This window comes from Taudactylus pleione, unplaced genomic scaffold (genome assembly GCF_031769625.1).
Source record: "Taudactylus pleione unplaced genomic scaffold, aTauple2 ptg000400l, whole genome shotgun sequence".
Lineage (NCBI taxonomy): Eukaryota > Metazoa > Chordata > Amphibia > Anura > Myobatrachidae > Taudactylus > Taudactylus pleione.
In genome coordinates this window covers 5,385,810-5,405,453 of record NW_028284802.1, presented here as the reverse complement: position 1 = coordinate 5,405,453, position 19,644 = coordinate 5,385,810, and the positions used below count along the sequence as shown (strand labels likewise).

General features: G+C 48.1%; 1 protein-coding gene across 3 annotated transcripts in view; it reads right to left on the bottom strand.

Annotated features, from left to right (window-relative positions):
* Positions 1–19,644, bottom strand: part of LOC148506596 (complement C4-like) — a 117,164-nt gene that overhangs the window by 45,394 nt on the left and 52,126 nt on the right. For 2 of the 3 annotated variants that reach the window (XM_088446675.1, XM_088446677.1), the window contains exons 18-22: positions 17,727–17,838; positions 15,242–15,312; positions 6,180–6,319; positions 5,124–5,336; positions 2,347–2,398 (exon numbers count right to left, since the gene is read on the bottom strand). In XM_088446675.1, coding sequence (XP_088302801.1) covers positions 2,347–2,398; positions 5,124–5,336; positions 6,180–6,319; positions 15,242–15,312; positions 17,727–17,838 — 588 coding nt within the window. The remainder of the gene's footprint in view (positions 1–2,346; positions 2,399–5,123; positions 5,337–6,179; positions 6,320–15,241; positions 15,313–17,726; positions 17,839–19,644) is intronic. The other variant, XM_088446678.1, reaches the window with a different exon arrangement.

Here is a 19,644-nt window from a genome sequence, read left to right as displayed (position 1 = left end):
GCTCCTTTGCAATTCCGTCCTGCTAAAATTCACATACTGCAGGGGGCATCTGAAGAGAAGAGACGCCTCCTGTCAGCATCTGTGATCCCAGCGCTGCCATCGAGGTTGCAGCTTGGGATCACCATCGCGGACCCCGGCCTCGTCCAAGGACGCAGACCCTGGCCTTGTCCCTCCCTGAAAACAGTGGTGACATGCCCCCTTTTCCAGGAATGCAGGCTGTCTCCACTCCGCCCAGCAAACACCGGGAGCCTGCGTGCAATCTCGCCAGCCCTGGTGCATGCGCAGGTCAGGTCCTGTGTTGATGACACAGAGCAGCTGCAGGAGTTGGGGGAGGGGGCAATGATGGGGATCGATTTACAAAGCGAGGGGCGCGTCAGTCCCGTTTTGTAGGTGTGCCAAGGTCAGGGTCTGCATCTTCCGATGCAGGTTCACTGGCCCAGGCAGCGTGAAAACACCGGCCATCCTGAGTAGTCTGATGGTCACGCAGATGATCAGACTCAGCAGTGGATCACAAAAGCCGGCAGTAGATGTCTTTCTGCTACGGGCACCTCCAGCTGTGTATGCGGTCAGGATGGTGGTAGTCAAAATGCTGACCGCCAGCTTCCCGACTGTCATATCCCGACAAGGGTCTAATAATAGGCGTCGAAATCCCGATGCCTATCATTAGCCCTACGTCAGGATACCGATGCCCGGCATACCGAATGAAGGTAACCCGAGCGCCGGGAGCGGACAGCCGCAGGGGGGGAGGGTTAGGTTTAGGGCACCCCGGGGGGACTTAGGTCTAGGTACCCCCCCGGGAGGGTTAGAGTTAGACTAGGGAAAGGGGGGGTTAAGGTTAGGCACCCTCGGGGGAAGGTTAGGGTTAGGCACCCCCCCCCGGGAGGGTTAGGTTTAGGTTGCAGTGAGGGGGGGGTTAGGGTTAGGCACTAAGGGGGGAGGTTAGCGTTAGGCACTAAGGGGGGAGGTTAGGGTTAGGTACTAAGGGGGGAGGTTAGGGTTAGGCACCCATAGGGGGAGGTTAGGGTTAGGTACTAAGGGGGGAGGTTAGGGTTAGGCACTAAGGGGGGAGGTTAGGGTTAGGCACCCCTAAGGAGGGTTAGGGGGGGGAGGGTTAGCGATAGTTTTATACTTACCTGTTGGGATTTTCACTGCTGACGGTCTTCCGGCGTCGGGATTTGAACCACCGGAACATAGGTCCGGTGGTTATTCATACCGGTTCCTCCTGCTGCTTTTGCATTATTTAGCACAAAGACGCAGCTACTGTGCAATACCGTCCATCTCTGAATCAGACCCTATATGAACATGTGACAGCGGACGTCCATTTGTATCTGCACCAATAGCTATAAAGTGAATGTTTTGTGTTAATATATTCACAGAGAAAACATTTCCACACTTTAATAGATATTGATTACTATTCGCATTACTGTTCAACATTTTAATCTGATGTTGATTTATTGTTTCATTTAGAATTATTATTATTCACTGACTTTTGCGCACCTTCAATCACGTTATGTCAGTCCTTTTTGATAGCGCGCGTGCTTATTTATTTTTATGTATATCAAACAAAAATATCATTTTAATGGGGACTTTTTTTTCCCCAAAAATGTTTTGACCCTGAGTGCCCATAATTAAGGTATAATCTTTTGGTATTCTGGAATTTATCCAAAATGTTGTTCTTGACTGTAACTTATATATTCCTAGAGCACCTTCAGACTAAGAGTCTTTATGTCAAATTTCTATACATACATCACTTTTTCTGAAATTAAGGTCATCCCTTTAATGATATCTATTCATTGCGGTTTTATCTAATGCCTTTAGTGAGTGGCCAACAAACATTGCAATAGTAAGGAAGTCACCAAAGCAGGTGCTGGTGGATTATATAACTACATGAGTTAGAGGGATGTCGTTACCATCCCGGTGGTTGGTGTGGCGGGGCACAGAATACCGGCGCCGGAATCCCTACAGCAGCCGAGAACCCGGCTACAGAATCCCGACAACTGGCATCCAGACGGTAAGTAATAGGGTTAGGGGGAGGGTCAGGGGTTTGGATTAGGCACTAGGGGAAGGGTTAGGCTACTGAGGGGGGGTTAGGGTTAGGCTGCGGGGGAGGGGGTTAGGCTGTGGGGGAGGGGTTAAGGTTAGGCTGGCTGCGGGAGGTCAGGGTTAGGGGATGATTAGGTGTTAGGTTACTTACCTTTCAGCATCGGGATTCTGACTGTCAGGGTGCCGCCGTCTATATTCTGACCGCCTGTATCCCGACCGCCGGTATCCCGTTCCCAACTCGACCAGTTTGAGAATCTGGTCTAAATCTAATACTTATTGTCAAAACAAAACCTCCAAATATACCTTTTAGATTTAAAAAGTAGGTTTTCTCTTCAAGAACTGCAACACCTTCCCTCTGAGAAGACAGATACATGGTTACAGGCAAACATGGGAAAGAAAACGAAGGCACATGAAGCTTGAGTTGGAGATATGCTAAAAGGTAAAAATGTAGTGTAGGTTGTCTGTATTGTATCTGTACATGACTCTGCCTCAGTGACGGCCTGGGGCCCCTAATAGGCTTCGGCATTGTAAGTGCGAGTTGAAAAAGGGTCACACTTACGCCTCACGGCAGTGTGTCACAGGTCACAGGGGTGTGGTCACGCCTCACGGGGGGGGCATGTTGCAAGTCAGGAGGGCCTGGCTACACCTCACACGGCATGTCGCGGGTCACAGGGGCATGGCTTCGTGGCACATCCCTTTTCTTTGCATGCCAGTCGAGCAGAGCACTGGGTAGCAAAGCATCTCAGCTAGGCATAGTTGCCAAGTCTGCTTATAACAAGCGGACTTGGGCTTCTTTTTTGTGCAAGTTGCTTCTTTTTTTTTGGAAGTAGCTTGTTGCTTGTTTTTGGGCTTATTTTTTTAAGGTTGCTTGTTGTTGGGCTTCTTTTTTTGTGTGCATTGCCGAGGCACCCCTAGAGGTAAGTAAGTGTGTGTGTGTGTGTGTGTGTGTGTGTGTGTGTGTGTGTGTGTGTGTGTGTGTGTGTTTTGCAGTGGTAGTGACTGAGGGAGGAGGGAAGATTGTGTCTGGGGAATAGAGGGCAGTGGACAGGGTGTAGTTGTAGGGGGCAGGCAGGAAGGAGAGGTAAACTAGATCAGGGGTCAGGGAACTTTTTTACCTTTTACCCCAAAATATATTTAGATACGCCGACGTTACCCCCCTTGATTTGAAAGGAAGGAAATCATATAGTAGTGTCACCATATAATGCCCCTGTAGTTATGCCCCCATAGTTATGCCCCTCTAGTAGTGCCCCCATAGTTATGCCCCTGTAGTAGTGCCCCCATAGTTATGCCCCTGTAGTAGTGCCCCCATAGATATGCCCCTGTAGCAGTGCCCCCATATAATGCCCCTGTAGTAGTGCCTCCATATAATGCCCCTGTAGTAGTGCCCCCATATAATGCCCCTGTAGTAGTGCCTCCATATAATGCCCCTGTAGCAGTGCCCCCATATAATGCTCCTGTAGTAGTGCCCCCATAGTAATGCCCCTGTAGTAGTGCCCCCATAGTAATGCCCCTGTAGTAGTGCCCCCATATAATGCCCCTGTAGCAGTGCCCCATATAATGCCCCTGTAGTAGTGCCCCCATATAATGCCCCTGTAGTGTCGCTTGTACAAAACAAAACAAAAAATTTACCTTAATCCCCGCTCCTGCATCCGCCGTCGTCCTGTCTGCCTGGCTGCTCCTATGAACTATGGGAGAGACGTCATGACGTCTCTCCCATAGTGCACATGGAGAGAGGCGGAAGCTGGAGTTCAGAAGAGAACTCCAGCCTCCGGCTAACGCGGCGCTGCAGGGAAGGAGCCGGGCGCCCGCTGGTAATAACATCTCAGCGGGCGTCCGACTTAGAGCCTCCCTGCGGCACAGCCGGGGGTAATGGACGGACAGCCGGGCATGCATAGAATGATTCATATGCATGCCCGGCTGTCCGTCCATTACCCCCAGGAATTTAATTTTTACCCCATGTGGGGTAATTTACCCCTGTTCCCTGACCACGGAACTAGATGATAGAAATGAGGCAGGTACATGGGGGCGAGTTAAAATTACTGAGGCTGTTATAGAGAGGGGATAATGGAATTAGACAGGTGACAGGAATAAAGGAAGTAAAGAAGAGGGGTGAGAGAAATGCGGAGAAGAAGGAAAGGTGGGTACACACTAGATGATATGTCGCCTGATCCTGTGGATTGGGCTGACATATTGTCCAAATCGGCCAGTGTGTAACCACTATGCGTGACCCTGCGCACTCCTGCGGGTCGTCCATCAGGGTCGTTCCATCGGCCTGCATGTAGAACAACCCAGATGCCGATGCTGGCATATTGGATGGAGCCGGGGCCCGACATATCGGATGTTTGGTCACCGCATCGTGCAGTATGTATCGACCGCCCAATATATATTGCATGGTCTGGTGTCGCATCGCTGGGTACACACATCGGCAAGTGTGTATACAGCTGAAGACTGGCAAGGGAATGATGTATGAAAAGAGGGAGGAGGTAACAATATGGAGGCTGATGTAGAGGGAGAAAAGCAATATAGGCAGATAAGGCTGTGCACACACTAATATATTTAGGTTAGAGAAGAGGGGGAATAAAGGAAGTTAACCAGGTAGAGAGTGAGGACAAAGAGACACCCCCATAAATTGGGCTTTTTGTATTGGGCTTTTTAGGATTGGGTTGGGCTTGTTTTGGGCTTTGTTTTGCTTATAGGTTGCTTGTTTTCCATTTCAGAGTTGGCAACACTGCAGCTAGGCTTTCAGGTGTCCAGACCAGCCCATCAGGCTATATGCCCTTCCGGCATTTGGTATAATGAGTGACCACAAATTAGTTATTGCTCAGCCTATATGCCTCTTCTAATCCACACCACCTCCTCCATTCCTTTTCTTTTTTTGGTGGGAAAAAAGATGACTGAAAAAAAAAAGTCCACATAAAAACTATTTTCTATGTTAACCAAGAACTCTACTGGTCTAATTTCTTTATATGGTGAAAACAGCCCCAGAGATGGGCACCGTGGTGGAATGGGAATAATAAGGCTATGACATGAAGTGGTGGAAGAGAGGACGGTTGTAGAGGACAACTCTGTGGTGTTCTGACCTCTATCCGAAGAGTCTTCTTCACGGCATCAGCAATTCCAAAGGTTCCCAGAGCCTTCACTGTCACAATAGGGTTGGACTTTCCAATGGGGACAATTGCGAATGGGACAGACAAAGACGATTTTGCAGCTACTGTTACGCTCTGTTCTACAGGGTTTCCTATAGATGTAATAGGGCTGCAGATATCATCTGTCTTCTCCATAAACACTTTCACCTGGAACAAGGCAGAATAGGGAAGCGTTATGTAGACTCAGCCTTTGCAGGAAGTGAACAACATCATCAAAACAGAGGAGGGATTGGTTCATTTAAGGAGAGAGAGTTGTGCAGCATTGTGTGTATGGAGAGTGTGTGTGTGTATGGAGAGTGTATGTGTGTGTTTATCAATGAATGTCAGAGTGGTCTCCTACAGGCTCCCGTTCCTAGATCAACCACACATGTTCAGTGGTGCATTGGTTGTGAAATTGCCAATCTCTTGTATGTTGAGTATGTACAGTAAACTATTCTCCAGATTATGACACGTGGGTAACTGGATGATAAATGGACAGCACTGTTGTTTTAATGAGGAATCACCAGATCAGTGGCCCAATGGGCAAAGTAGTAATTGGTCAAAGATCCTAGTTGAACCCCTAAAGCAGAGGTGGGGCTCCAGCTTTTGTACAACAGCTGATGATATACCACTGGACAATATGCTTGCTTGCCTTGGTGCATAACCAGACCTGGAGTAAGGTTTGTGGGTGGGGGGCCCCTACCAATAAAATTGTCAATAAGCTATTCTGGTGATGGTTTTAAAAGGTATAATGTGTAAATACTTCCAGGACCACATATGGCTTATACACACTGTAGTGCCCCAAAGTTCACATTATGCCACACAGGAATCCCAGTCCTCATTTGCCAGTGTTCCCTATGCTGGTTATCTAGCTATATGTGGGGGGGGGCAGTGTGTGGGGGGCCCTGGGCAACTGCCTCGGCTGCCCTTTTGTTATACCAGCTCGGTGTATAACCACTGCTGCAGTGACCACTGGACGTGTGTGTATGGAAGGGATCACTGTTCTCTCACCTTTAGATCCTTATCATAGTAATTATACAAGACAGGTCTGAGCTCAACCTGCTCAAATCTCTTCACGGAATACGGGAGCCGAAGGTGAATATGAAATTCCTTGAAAACGCGTACTTTCACCGGGGTAGCCACGCAGAATCCTGTAAGAAATTCAGAGCACAATGTTTGCTAAAACCTCAGGAAAAGAAGTTAGGAGAGAGACAGAAGGTCCAAATTTGGTAGCATTCCATAATTACATCACGTCTTCATTGCTCCAATTGTACTCAGCCAACCGCCAACTTAGGAGCCTCATGGAAACACTATTTCTGTGGGAGGAACACTTATGTACGCACCACTGCATCCACCAGAGTTGGCGTGTTCGGCAGTAATGGGATTTGATATGGAGCACAATGACTTTCATCATGGATGCCACCTCTATGCCATTGATCAGTCAGTCTCACTGAACTGCTGTAATTGCCCCATTGAGCGGTGAGTGATGTGACGCTGACCACAGATTGCTGAGACAGGTGTGTAACAATCCCAGTCATTGGTATAAACAAAAACTACTGAGTCCTAGTGCAGAAATCCCCTGAAATCAATATCTTGATATGTTGGACAGTTCAGTTATACTAATAGTATGGCAGTTTGGGAAGGATCCTGATAACGCACCAGTACATAAAGGGCAATGTGTGTGGGCAAGGTTAGAGGAGATGGTTGTGTTGGCCTGTCCAGGGTGCCAACCTTAATCCAACTCAACAGCTCTGCAGAACTGACATATTTGCGGCTGATGCTCACGTCTTCCATACTGTGCTGGGAGAGCTATATATATACTGTATATAAGTCCACACTCACGTCATATCTCCAAATATATATATATTAGTGATGGGGATGTAGACTTTTTTACACACAATACATAGGAAACTCATTTCTGCTTATACGCCAGCAGCGCAGGTGCTAATATCAGCGGTGTTATTTCAATGTTTGCATTCACTTTGCGATCGCAGCCTGACATAAGGACGCCCACTTCCCCTTGCTCACATCCGTATACTAGGGGAACATAGCGAAACCATCGGTAACATCGAGTAACATCAGACCCATTTGCACACTTGCACAAGTCCTGACCTTACTCAGAGATTGCTACCAGGCACACTCGCTATCAGTGCTTTGGCTGCTTATGGCCACGCAGTGGATAATTTATGCACGCCCCTGCAACGGCATTGCAATGCACTGGCACATCTGCGTTCGTACGACCGTCCCCACCCACAAACGGCACTTCCTGTCAATCATTGTGCCATAGGTCTGCGCGTCCTCTGCAATTGCAGTTCCGAGCACAGTGGCTAGTTTGCGCACGCTCACTGCGGTGCATACGTATGCGCAGTATGGAACAATCGACCATTTGCATGCGTATAAGCAACCTCGTTCCTTGCTGAATCAGGCCCTCAGTCCTTATTGACACTCCCTATATGTGACAAAAGGGCATCAGCTCACCCCTAAGTGAAATAGGCGATGGTAAGTCGCCTTTGCAAATGAATGGTTAAGTAAAAATAGGGTAATAAAGCGAGCATAGGTGTCCAAATCACATTTTATATATATATATATATATATATATAATTATTATTAAACACACACACACACACATATATATATATATATATATATATATATATATTAAACATGTATACATTATATATAACGCACAAACACATATACAGTGTATACTGTACACACTAACTCATGCATATATATACATATAAACTCATGCATCAATACACATAGGGGTAAATTTACTAAAGTGAGAGTATTTAGAAGTGAGTTTTAGAAGTGATGTTGCCCATAGCAACCAATCAGATTCTACTTAACTAGCACCTTCTTGAAGATAATAGCTAGAATCTGATTGGTTTCTACGGGCAACATCACTTATAAAACTTGCTTCTAAAACTCTCACTTTAGTAAATTTACCCCATAGTGAGATATATATATATATATATATTAGGGGTGAGCGGGTTCGGATTTCTGAAATCCGAACCCCCCCGAGCCCCCCCGATCCGAGTCCGATCCGAGTCAGGCTCGACTTTTCCCGCCTGACTCGGATCTGAAATCGAGGCAAAACGTCATCTTCCCGCCTTCCGAGTCTCGCGGGTTTTGGATCCTATATAAGGTACACACGTCGGCGCCATTTTCTCACTCGGCTGTGGACAGTGAAGAGGGAGGGTGGGAGTTAGGGCTGTGTAGTGTAGTGTAGTGTAGTGTAGTGCTGCTGTTGTCCACTACTTCAAAGTCCATAGGGGCTGGCTGTGTTGTGCTGTGCTGCTGTTGTTAATAGGGGCTGTGTCCACTACTTCAAAGTCCATAGGGGCTGGCTGGACTGTGTTGTGCAGTCAGTTCTCCATAGGGGCTGTGTCCACTCCAAAGTCCTGTGCAGTGTCCCAGTCCTAAAGGAGTGCTGTAGTGTTGTCCAGGGGGTGCTCTGTCCATCAGGGGTGCTCCCCCCAAGTGCTAAAAAAATAATATATTTTCTGTGTTTGTGAATTGTGTGCGCAGTAGCCGCACGTGCATCAACAAAGTAGTGCCAAGCGTGCGCCTGTGTCATAAGTAAAGGGCCGGCTGGCTTGACCGTTAAGGGTGCTGTAACCCCCGAAAGTACACTCCAGTCCAAACCAAAAAAAAAAATATTTTCTGTGTTTGTGAATTGTGTGCGCAGTAGCCGCACGTGCATCAACAAAGTAGTGCCAAGCGTGCGCCTGTGTCATAAGTAAAGGGCCGGCTGGCTTGACCGTTAAGGGTGCTGTAACCCCCGAAAGTACACTCCAGTCCAAACCAAAAAAAAAATTATTTTCTGTGTTTGTGAATTGTGTGCGCAGTAGCCGCACGTGCATCAACAAAGTAGTGCCAAGCGTGCGCCTGTGTCATAAGTAAAGGGCCGGCTGGCTTGACCGTTAAGGGTGCTGTAACCCCCGAAAGTACACTCCAGTCCAAACCAAAAAAAATATTATTTTCTGTGTTTGTGAATTGTGTGCGCAGTAGTCGCACGTGCATCAACAAAGTAGTGCCAAGCGTGCGCCTGTGTCATAAGTAAAGGGCCGGCTGGCTTGACCGTTAAGGGTGCTGTAACCCCCGAAAGTACACTCCAGTCCAAACCAAAAAAAAAATTATTTTCTGTGTTTGTGAATTGTGTGCGCAGTAGCCGCACGTGCATCAACAAAGTAGTGCCAAGCGTGCGCCTGTGTCATAAGTAAAGGGCCGGCTGGCTTGACCGTTAAAGGGTGCTGTAACCCCCGAAAGTACACTCCAGTCCAAACCAAAAAAAAAATTATTTTCTGTGTTTGTGAATTGTGTGCGCAGTAGCCGCACGTGCATCAACAAAGTAGTGCCAAGCGTGCGCCTGTGTCATAAGTAAAGGGCCGGCTGGCTTGACCGTTAAGGGTGCTGTAACCCCCGAAAGTACACTCCAGTCCAAACCAAAAAAAATTTTTTTTCTGTGTTTGTGAATTGTGTGCGCAGTAGCCGCACGTGCATCAACAAAGTAGTGCCAAGCGTGCGCCTGTGTCATAAGTAAAGGGCCGGCTGGCTTGACCGTTAAAGGGTGCTGTAACCCCCAAAGTACACTCCAGTCCAAACCAAAAAAAAATTATTTTCTGTGTTTGTGAATTGTGTGCGCAGTAGCCGCACGTGCATCAACAAAGTAGTGCCAAGAGTGCGCCTGTGTCATAAGTAAAGGGCCGGCTGGCTTGACCGTTAAAGGGTGCTGTAACCCACAAAGTACACTCCAGTCCGAACCAAAAAAAAATTTATTTTCTGTGTTTAGCCGCACGTATATATCAAATCGATATAACATAAATGGAGGACCAAACTTTCTCCGATAAAAATAAAATAGAGAAAGATCAAGAACCACTTCCTCCTAGTGCTGAAGCTGCTGCCACTAGTCATGACATAGACGATAACATGCCATCAACGTCGTCTGCCAAGGCCGATGCCCAATGTCATAGTAGAGGGCACATACAATCCCAAATGGCAAAGTTCAGGAAAATGACCTTGAAAAAGACATTTAAATCAGCTGAAGAGAAACGTAAACTTGCCAATATGCCATTTACGACACGGAGTGGCAAGGAACGGCTAAGGTCGATCCCTAGTATGTTCATGACTAGTGGTTCAGCTTCACATGACGATGGAAGCACTCCTCCCACTAAAAAAATCAAAAGAGTTAAGCTGGCAAAAGCACAGCGAAGAACTGTGCTTTCTAAGAAGATATCACAAATCCCCAAAGAGAGTCCAAGTGTGGTGGTGGTTGCGATGCCTGACCTTCCCAGCACTGGACGGGAAGAGGTGGCTCTTTCCACCATTTGCACGCCCCCTGCAAGTGCTGAAAGGAGCACCCACAGTCCACTTGCTGATATGCAAATTGAAGATGTCACTGTTGAAGTACAACAGGATGAGGATACTGGTGTAGCTGGCGCTGAGGAGGAAGTTGGCGAGGAGGATTCTGATGGTGATGTGGTTTGTTTAAATCAGGCTCCGGGGGAGACAGTTGTTGTCCGTGGGATGAAAAAGCCCATCACGGTCATGCCTGGGCAGAAGACCAAACATTCCACCTCTTTGGTCTGGCAATATTTCTATCCAAATCCGGACAACAACTGTCTTGCCATATGTACCATATGTAAAGGTGAAATAAGTAGGGGTAGGGACGTCAACCACCTAGGAACATCCTCCCTTATACGGCACCTGCAGCGCGTTCATAAAAAGTTACTGTCAAGTTCAGAAACTTTGGCTCAGACCGTAAGCAGTCCAGGGACACCTAAATCCCGTTGTCCTGTTGTATCCAAGCGCCTGCAAACCACACCGTCAACTCCCTCCTCGTCAATTTCCTCCTTAGTCAGGATCGGAAGTAGTCCTGCAGGCCATGTCACTGGCATGACTGACTCTCCTATCCGGGATTCCTCCGGAGGATCCTGCATTGCTACGCCTACTGCTGCCGCTGCTGCTGTTGCTGCTGCTGCTGGGAGTCGTTCATCATCCCAGAGAGGAAGTAGGAACACCACTACTTTTACTAAACAATTGACCCTCCAACAGTCCTTAGCGAGGAGGATGAAGTACGACAGCAGTCATCCTGAAGCAAAACGTATAACTGAGGCCTTGACTGCTATGTTGGTGTTAGACGTGCGTCCGGTATCCGCCATTAGTGCAGTGGGATTTAGACAATTGATGGAGGTAGTGTGTCCCCGGTTCCAAATCCCGTCTAGATTCCACTTCACTAGGCAGGCGATACCGAGACTGTACAGAAACGTCAGAAAAAGTGTCCTCAGTGTCCTGAAAAATGCCGTTGTACACAATGTCCACTTAACCACGGACATGTGGACAAGTGGAACAGGGCAGACTAAGGACTATATGACTGTGACAGCCCACTGGGTAGATGTATCACCTTACGCAGCAACAGCAGCAGCGTCACCAGTAGCAGCATCTCAGAAACGCCAGCTCGTTACAAGGCAGGCTACGCTGTGTATCACCGGTTTCAGTAAGAGGCACACCGCCGACAACCTCTTAGAGAAACTGAGGGAAATCATCGCCCAGTGGCTTACCCCACTTAGACTCTCCTGGGGATTTGTGATATCTGACAACGCCACCAATATTGTGCGGGCATTACATCTGGGCAAATTCCAGCACGTCCCATGTTTTGCTCACACAATAAACTTGGTGGTGCAGAATTTTCTGAAAAGCGACAGGGGCGTGCAGGAGACGCTTTGGGTGGCCCGAAAAATTTCTGGCCACTTTCGCCATTCAGCGACTGCGTGCCGAAGACTGGAGCGCCAGCAAACACTCTTGAACCTGCCCCGCCATCACCTGAAGCAAGAGGTTGTGACGCGGTGGAACTCAACCCTCTATATGCTTCAGAGGATGGAGGAGCAGCAAAAGGCCATACAAGCCTATACATCCACCTATGACATAGGCAAAGGAGGGGGTATGCACCTGACTCAAGCGCAGTGGAGAATGATTTCCGTGTTGTGCAAGGTTCTCCAGCCCTTCGAACTTGCCACACGTGAAGTCAGTTCAGACACAGCCAGCTTGAGTCAGGTCATTCCCCTCATCAGGCTTTTGCAGAAGCAGCTGGAGAAAGTGAAGGAGGAGCTAAGACGGAGCGATTCCGCTCGGCATGTGGGACTTGTGGATGAAGCCCTTCATTCGCTTTGCCAGGATTCCAGGGTGGTCAATCTGTTGAAATCAGACCACTACATTTTGGCCACCGTGCTTGATCCTAGGTTTAAAGCCTATGTGGTGTCTCTCTTTCCGGCCGACACAAGCCTGCAGAGGTGCAAAGACCTGCTGGTGAACACACTGTCAGCTGAAGCGGAACGTGACACGTCAACGGCTCCTTCTTCATTTTCTCCCGCAACTGGGGCTGCCAGGAAAAAACTTAGGTATCCTAAGCAACCCGCTGGCGGTGATGCAGGGCAGGCAGGACCAAGTTTGGACATCTGGTCCGGACTGAAGGACCTGGCAACAATTTCTGACATGTCTACTGTCACTGCATATGATACTGTCACCATTGACAGAATGGTGGAGGATTACATCGGTGACAGCATCCAAGTAGGCATGTCAGACAGTCCATACCTGTACTGGCAGGAAAAAGAGGCAATTTGGAGGCCCCTGTACAAGCTGGCTCTATTTTACCTGAGTTGCCCCCCCTCCAGTGTGTACTCCGAAAGAGTGTTTAGTGCAGCCGGGAACCTTGTCAGCGAAAGGCGTAGGAGGTTGCTTCCACAGAATGTGGAGAAGATGATGTTCATCAAAATGAATTATCAGCTCTTCCAGGGAGACCAGCCTCCAGAAGGTACAGAGGGACCTGTGGTGGTGGATTCAAGTGGGGACGAGTTAATACTTTGTGAGGATGAGGATGTACACACTGAAGAGGGTGAGGAATCGGTGGATGAGGAGGATGAGGATGACATCTTGCCTCCGTAGAGCCAGTTTGTGCAGGGACACATTAATTGCCAGCTTGTTTTGTGGGGGCCCAAACGAACCAATCATTTCAGCCACAGTTGTGTGGCAGACCCTGGCGCTGAAATGATTGATTTGTTAAAGTGTGCATGTCCTGTTTATACAACATAAGGGTGGGTGGGAGGGCCCAAGGACAATTCCATCTTGCACTTCTTTTTTTTCTTTGCATTATGTACAGTTTGGGGCCTAGTTTTTCTAACTGCCATCCTGTCTGCCACTGCAGTGTCACTCCTAGATGGGTCACGTGTTTGTGCCGCCCACTCGTGTCGCTTAGCATAGTCATCCAGCTACCTCGGTGCAACCTTTTGGACATGAAAACACTATTGTGAGGTGTGAGGTGTTCAGAATAGACTGGAAATGAGTGGAAATTAAGGTTATTGAGGTTAATAATAGCATAGGAGCAGAGAAACCAACAAATTCTGTGATTTTAGCTGTTTTTATGCTTTTTAAAAAAAAAATACAGATCCAAAACACAAAACCCAGAACCCAAAACACGGAAGGGTGGTTTTGGCAAAACCAATCCAGATCCAAAACACGAAGAAAGATCCAGATCCAAAACCAAAACACAAAACACGAAAAGTGGCCGGTGCACACCCCTAATATATATATATATATATATACTTTAACACATACATACACATATATAAACACTAAAACAGTACACATACATAAACATAAATACAGAATAAAACAGTGCACACATACATACACATAAATACAGACTAAAACAGTACACATAAATACAGAATAAAACAGTACACATACATACACATAAATACAGAATAAACAGTACACATACATACACATAAATACAGACTAAAACAGTACACATACATACACATAAAGAACAGAATAAAACAGTACACATACATACACATAAATACAGAATAAAACAGTACACATACATACACATAAATACAGACTAAAACAGTACACATACATACACATAAGTATAGACTAAAACAGTACACATACATACACATAAGTATAGACTAAAACAATACACATACATACACATAAATACAGAATAAAACAGTACACATATATACATATAAATATAAATACAGACTAAAACAGTACGCATACATACACATAAATACAGAATAAAACAGTACACATACATACACATAAATACACAATAAAACAGTACACATACATACACATAAATAAAGAATAAAACAGTACACATACATACACATAAATACAGAATAAAACAGTACACATACATACACAAATACAGAATAAAACAGTACACATACTGTACATACACATAAATACAGAATAAAACAGTACACATACATACACATAAGTACAGACTAAAGCAGTACACATACATACACATAAATACAGACTAAAACAGTACACATACATTACATACACATAAATACAGAAAACAGTACGCATACATACACATAAAAACAGAATAAACCAGTACAAATAAATACAGAATAAAACAGTATACATACATACACATATATACAGAATAAAACAGTACACATACATACTTAAACTTTTGAGCTGCTGCAGGTGCAGGTTGCTAGTGGGGACAGGCACCTCACATCATTAGGCCCCGCCCCCTCATGCCATAATACAGCGATTTGTGGGGGTGAGGCTTGCTGTATTGTCTCTGCCCCCACTGCGGCCAGTGGAGAGGGAATCATTACGGAAGGGGGTCCTTCTAGGTACTCAGAAACCCCCGCTGCGTGTGCTAGTGAGGAGGAATTCAAATAGAATCCAAATACCCGCGCCGGATCATTCAAATAGTGGGGTTTACCCTCCGCGTTAATCCAGAGGTGGACTTTTCCTCGCAACTTCAGGAGCTGCGGGGAAAGCTCAGCGAGAGAGGGCACCCGCGGGGGGTTAATGCATGTGGAAAACCCACTGATTCTGCAGTATTCATGTAACGAGTGGGTTAGCGCATGGTTTACTGTGCAACAAAAATGTGGTTTAATTGAATACCATTTCCTGTTGGTAATTAGCTGTGGGGTTAAGCTTACAGTACATGTTATATGGTAACCCTCTATAAACATGCCAGAGTGATGTGTTAGTAAGAGATAGAGTTTAAGTAGTAATGTCCTGAGCTTCTCACTTACCTTTTCCCTGAGACACTCCTACGCCTTGTATCTCCCACGTAGTAATAGAGTCTGGAACATGGACCCAGGTACTGTGAAACATAGAAAATGATTATCATAATGTGGGTTTCCTCTGGGTATTGTGGTTTCCTCACTCCAACAACATAATGGTAGGTAAATTGGTTTCTGACAAAAAAAGGAACCCCAGTATGTACGTGTGTCATGTGATAGGGAGTGTAGATTGTAAGCTCCACTGGGGCAGGTGATATAAATGACTGAAATATTCTCTGTAAAGCGCTGCAGAATTTTATACTGAATAAATAAATACATGCAACGGGTTCTGATTACGTGAGTCTCGCCATCGCCAAGCTCACAGTGGGGAAGATGTATGAAGCCCAGAAACGGTATCAGCGCACGTTATGTGCGCTGATACCGCTTCTCCCTGATGTATAATTGGGGGTCTGGGTGGTAAGTGAGGGGCGCTATGCGCCCCTGTCATTATCGGCGCTGCTATCTACAAGATAGCAGCGCCGATAGCCTGGGCTATGTATGAACGGTCAGATCGTCTGACCGTTCGGCCGGCTGTAGCTGTCGTTATCGACAGTTACAGCCTGGCGCTAGCCTATCCCCACAACAGGGACAGCGCTGTCCCTGCTGCGGCGGCTGTCGGCTCCAGGGCTCCATGCGGGGATCTCGCGATACTTGCGAGATCCCGCGCATGCTCAGTGGAGCCGGCCGGGACAGAGACACAGTGCATCAGCACTAGGCTGACGCGCTGCTGTCTCTAGCGGGTAGCGCCGGAGGGGGGAGTTAACGCTCCCCCTCTCCGGCCGATGAGATGTTTATACATCTCATCGGTAGTGCTTCCTGCTTCACCTCGGTAAAGAGGCGAAGCGGGAAGCGTTATAGCGGCACGTTAAGTGCCGCTATAATACATCTACCCCAGTATGCCCTGTTTTCACTGGGATGTTGCCGTTTTTATTTTTATGTTGCTTCGCCCGGATTTTGCCATATTGTTCTGTTCACCAACAGATTTGTAAAAAAAAATTTAACTTAAAAAGATTTACAATAGAGGTGGCAAAGTCTGTCGTCAAAGACCCCTAACAGTTCCCGATTTCTAGATGTCCTAGCTGGTGCACAGGTGTATTCATTACTGTCACATTGCGGATATATTAGTGTTCTTTGGGCCTGATTCATCAAGGAACGCAAAGGAGAGAACGCACGCACTTGGACGATGTTTTTGCTCTGCGCAGGTGTACCTGTGCGTTGGGACGCCGTTATAAGGTGTACATAATTAAAGCAGCGCAGCGGCATATGCAGCCATATAACAAGCTGTACACAGGAAGTGGGTAAAATCCTGCGGCAGGTCAGGTCAACCACTATTGTGCGTATGGGTCCGATGGTTCTCGATGTTTACGCTATATTGCGTGCTGATCAGGCTGTGAGTAAAGGGAGATGGGCGCTGAATGAGGCCCTGTGGGGGCGATTCAGAGCCGCTCACTAGGCTGCGTTCGCTCATAGCTGACCGATTTTTGCTTTCTGCGTATGCATCACATTGCGTGTGCATGAGGCAGTCATAGCGATCGGGAAGCGATCGCATGCCAGCCTTATTTTGCGCTCTAGTTTGAGTGACAGATAGTGCCGTTTGTGAGTGGTGACAGGGGCTGGTCTTTGAAAACAGGGGAGTGGATGTGCGAATGCAGGCGTGCCTGTGCGTTCCTGCGGCGGGGTAGGGTCGACCTCAAGGTGTGCGATCAGCTCCGATGGCTCTCGATGTTACTGATAAAGCATACACTCCCTGGAGATAACATGTGCGGCGAAGGGAAGGGGGCGTCTTTAGACTGGCGTGCGATCGCTCTGCCCTCGCTCTCTAAGACATAGTGGGCGTCCTCTTGCCTGGCCGTGCGATCGCTTCCTATGCATATATTAGCAGCTGAGCGGCTGCGTGCGAATGCATCTAGCGTGCGGCTCTGAATCAGGCCCTATGTTCACTGCGCCTTGTCCCACCACTTCATTAGGAAAGGGGGCAGATCCTGGGAGTACTCCAGGAATATGAGGACCCTGGGCAGTGAGAACAGGCAAATAAGCTCTAGGCATTTGGTTATATGGCAACACTAGAAACTCTACAGTACTTTTACCTGTAAGCAGGGGCTTCTGGTGCCAGACCTGCTGACAATACAAGTTTTACTAGTGGTAACAATGATAATGTGACGCTAATGTGATTAGTGCGCTGGGCTTGAGGTGTAAAATCTATGTTTTATAACATAAAAAATGAGGATACTAATACATTGGACCTGGCATATGCCGGGACACTACGGTCTGCCTACGCACCCCCCACCCCCTCCCCGCTCTGTCCAGCCCCTGCGGGTCCTCCATCTTGTCTGGCTAGGCTTTGGTCTGTCCCGTCGCTAGAGCAATGGAAACTGCTGGAGGGGTGGCACACGCCTCCCAACTCACTGCGCATGCATGTTGGAACGAGAAAGAGCGTTTCTGAACCATTTTATACTTCAGTTTTTTGGTGACAGTGACTGTCCTCCATAGCCAGCTCTCTGGGAAAGACGAACGACTCTGGACTTCATTCTCATCTGTGAAATCATCATCTTCCTCATTTACCTGGGCTATAGGAAGGAAACAAAGAAATGGAACAACAGCGTCAAACATCGAAGCACAAAGGCCTTTGGAAATTTGGGCCCCATTCAGACCCGTTCGCAAGGCTGCGTTCACAAGTCGCAGGTCGTTTTTTTCGCATTCTGCACATGCGTATAAGACGCAGTGTGTGTGCGTGAACGGGAAGTACACAGAGGCTTCGCAAGGACGAGTGACAGGATGTGCCATTTGTGGGTGGTGACGGGAAGGTCGATAGAAATGGGGGGGGTATGCTGCAAACACAGACGTGCCTGAGCGTCGAAACACTGTTTCAGGGGCATGCATAATTAAGATGCAGCGTCATAGTACAAGTCACATGGCTGTATTACACACTGCAGCGCTCGCAGGGCTTGCGGGAGGGTAAGGTCAACCACAAGTGCTGAGTATGAGTCCGATGTTACTCGATGTTACCGATTGTTACATACAGTTCCTGGAGATGACGTGTGTTACTAAGGGAAAGTGGGCGTCTTATGACAGGCTGGTGGGCGCCTAATTTCATACCGCGATCGCACGCTAAGACATTGTGGGCGTGCTAATATCTTGCCGTGCGATCGCCGGATTTGCTTACTTTAGCAGCTGATGGTTGTGTGCGGACGCATCTAGCGGGCGGGTCTGAATCAAGTCCTTAATTTGTTAGAATGTAACTTGTTTAGATCTGTGATTTGATATCACAGTGTACAGAAAGCTGAGGCTCGTACTGAGAAGCCTTGTACATGGCACAGGATGGGGCCGGCAGGGCTGAAGATCCCGATCGTTCTTTTACATAAGTATAGCTATCCTTACTCCCTACCCTAACCCTACCCCTCCTTTAGGGGTGCCTAACCCTAACCCCCCTCTAAGTGCCTAACCCTAAACCCCCTCTAAGTGCCTAACCCTAATCCCCCTCTAAGTGCCTAACCCTAACCCCCCTCTAAGTGCCTAACCCTAACCCCCCTCTAAGTGCCTAACCCTAATCCCCTTCTAAGTGCCTAACCCTAATCCCCCTCTAAGTGCCTAACCCTAATCCCCCTCTAAGTGCCTAACCCTAACCCTCCTCTAAGTGCCTGACCCTAACCCCCCTCTAAGTGCCTAACCCTAACCTTCCTCTAAGTGCCTAACCCTAACCCCCCTCTAAGTGCCTGACCCTAAGCCCTCCTTCCCCGCAGCCTTACCCTAAGTCTCCCGGGGGGGGTGCCTAACCCTAAACCCCCCTTTTCCTAGCCTAATCCTAACCTCCCCCCCGGGGGTGCCTAACCCTAACCCCCCTCTAAGTGCCTGACCCTAAGTCCTCCTTCCCCGCAGCCTGACCCTAAGTCTCCCAGGGGGGGGTGCCTAACCCTAAACCCCCCTTTTCCTAGCCTAATCCTAACCTCCCCCCCGGGGGTGCCTAACCCTAACCCCCCTTCCCCTAGCCTAACCCTAACCTCCCCCCGGGGGTGCCTAACCGTAACCCCCCCTTCCCCTAGCCTAACCCTACTAACCCCCCCTTCCCCTAGTCTAACCCTACCCCCCCTTCCCCTAGCCTAACCCTAACCTCCCCCCCGGGGGTGCCTAACCCTAACCCCCCCTTCCCCTAGCCTAACCCTAACCTCCCTTCCCCTAGCCTAACCCTAACCTCCCCCCCAGGGGGTGCCTAACCCTAACCCCCCCCCTCCCCTAGCCTAACCCTAACCTCCCCCCAGGGGGTGCCTAACCCTAACCTCCCCTTCCCCTAGCCTAACCATAACCTCCCCCCCGGGGGTGCCTAACCCTAACCCCCCCTTCCCCTAGCCTAACCCTAACCTCCCCCCCAGGGGTGC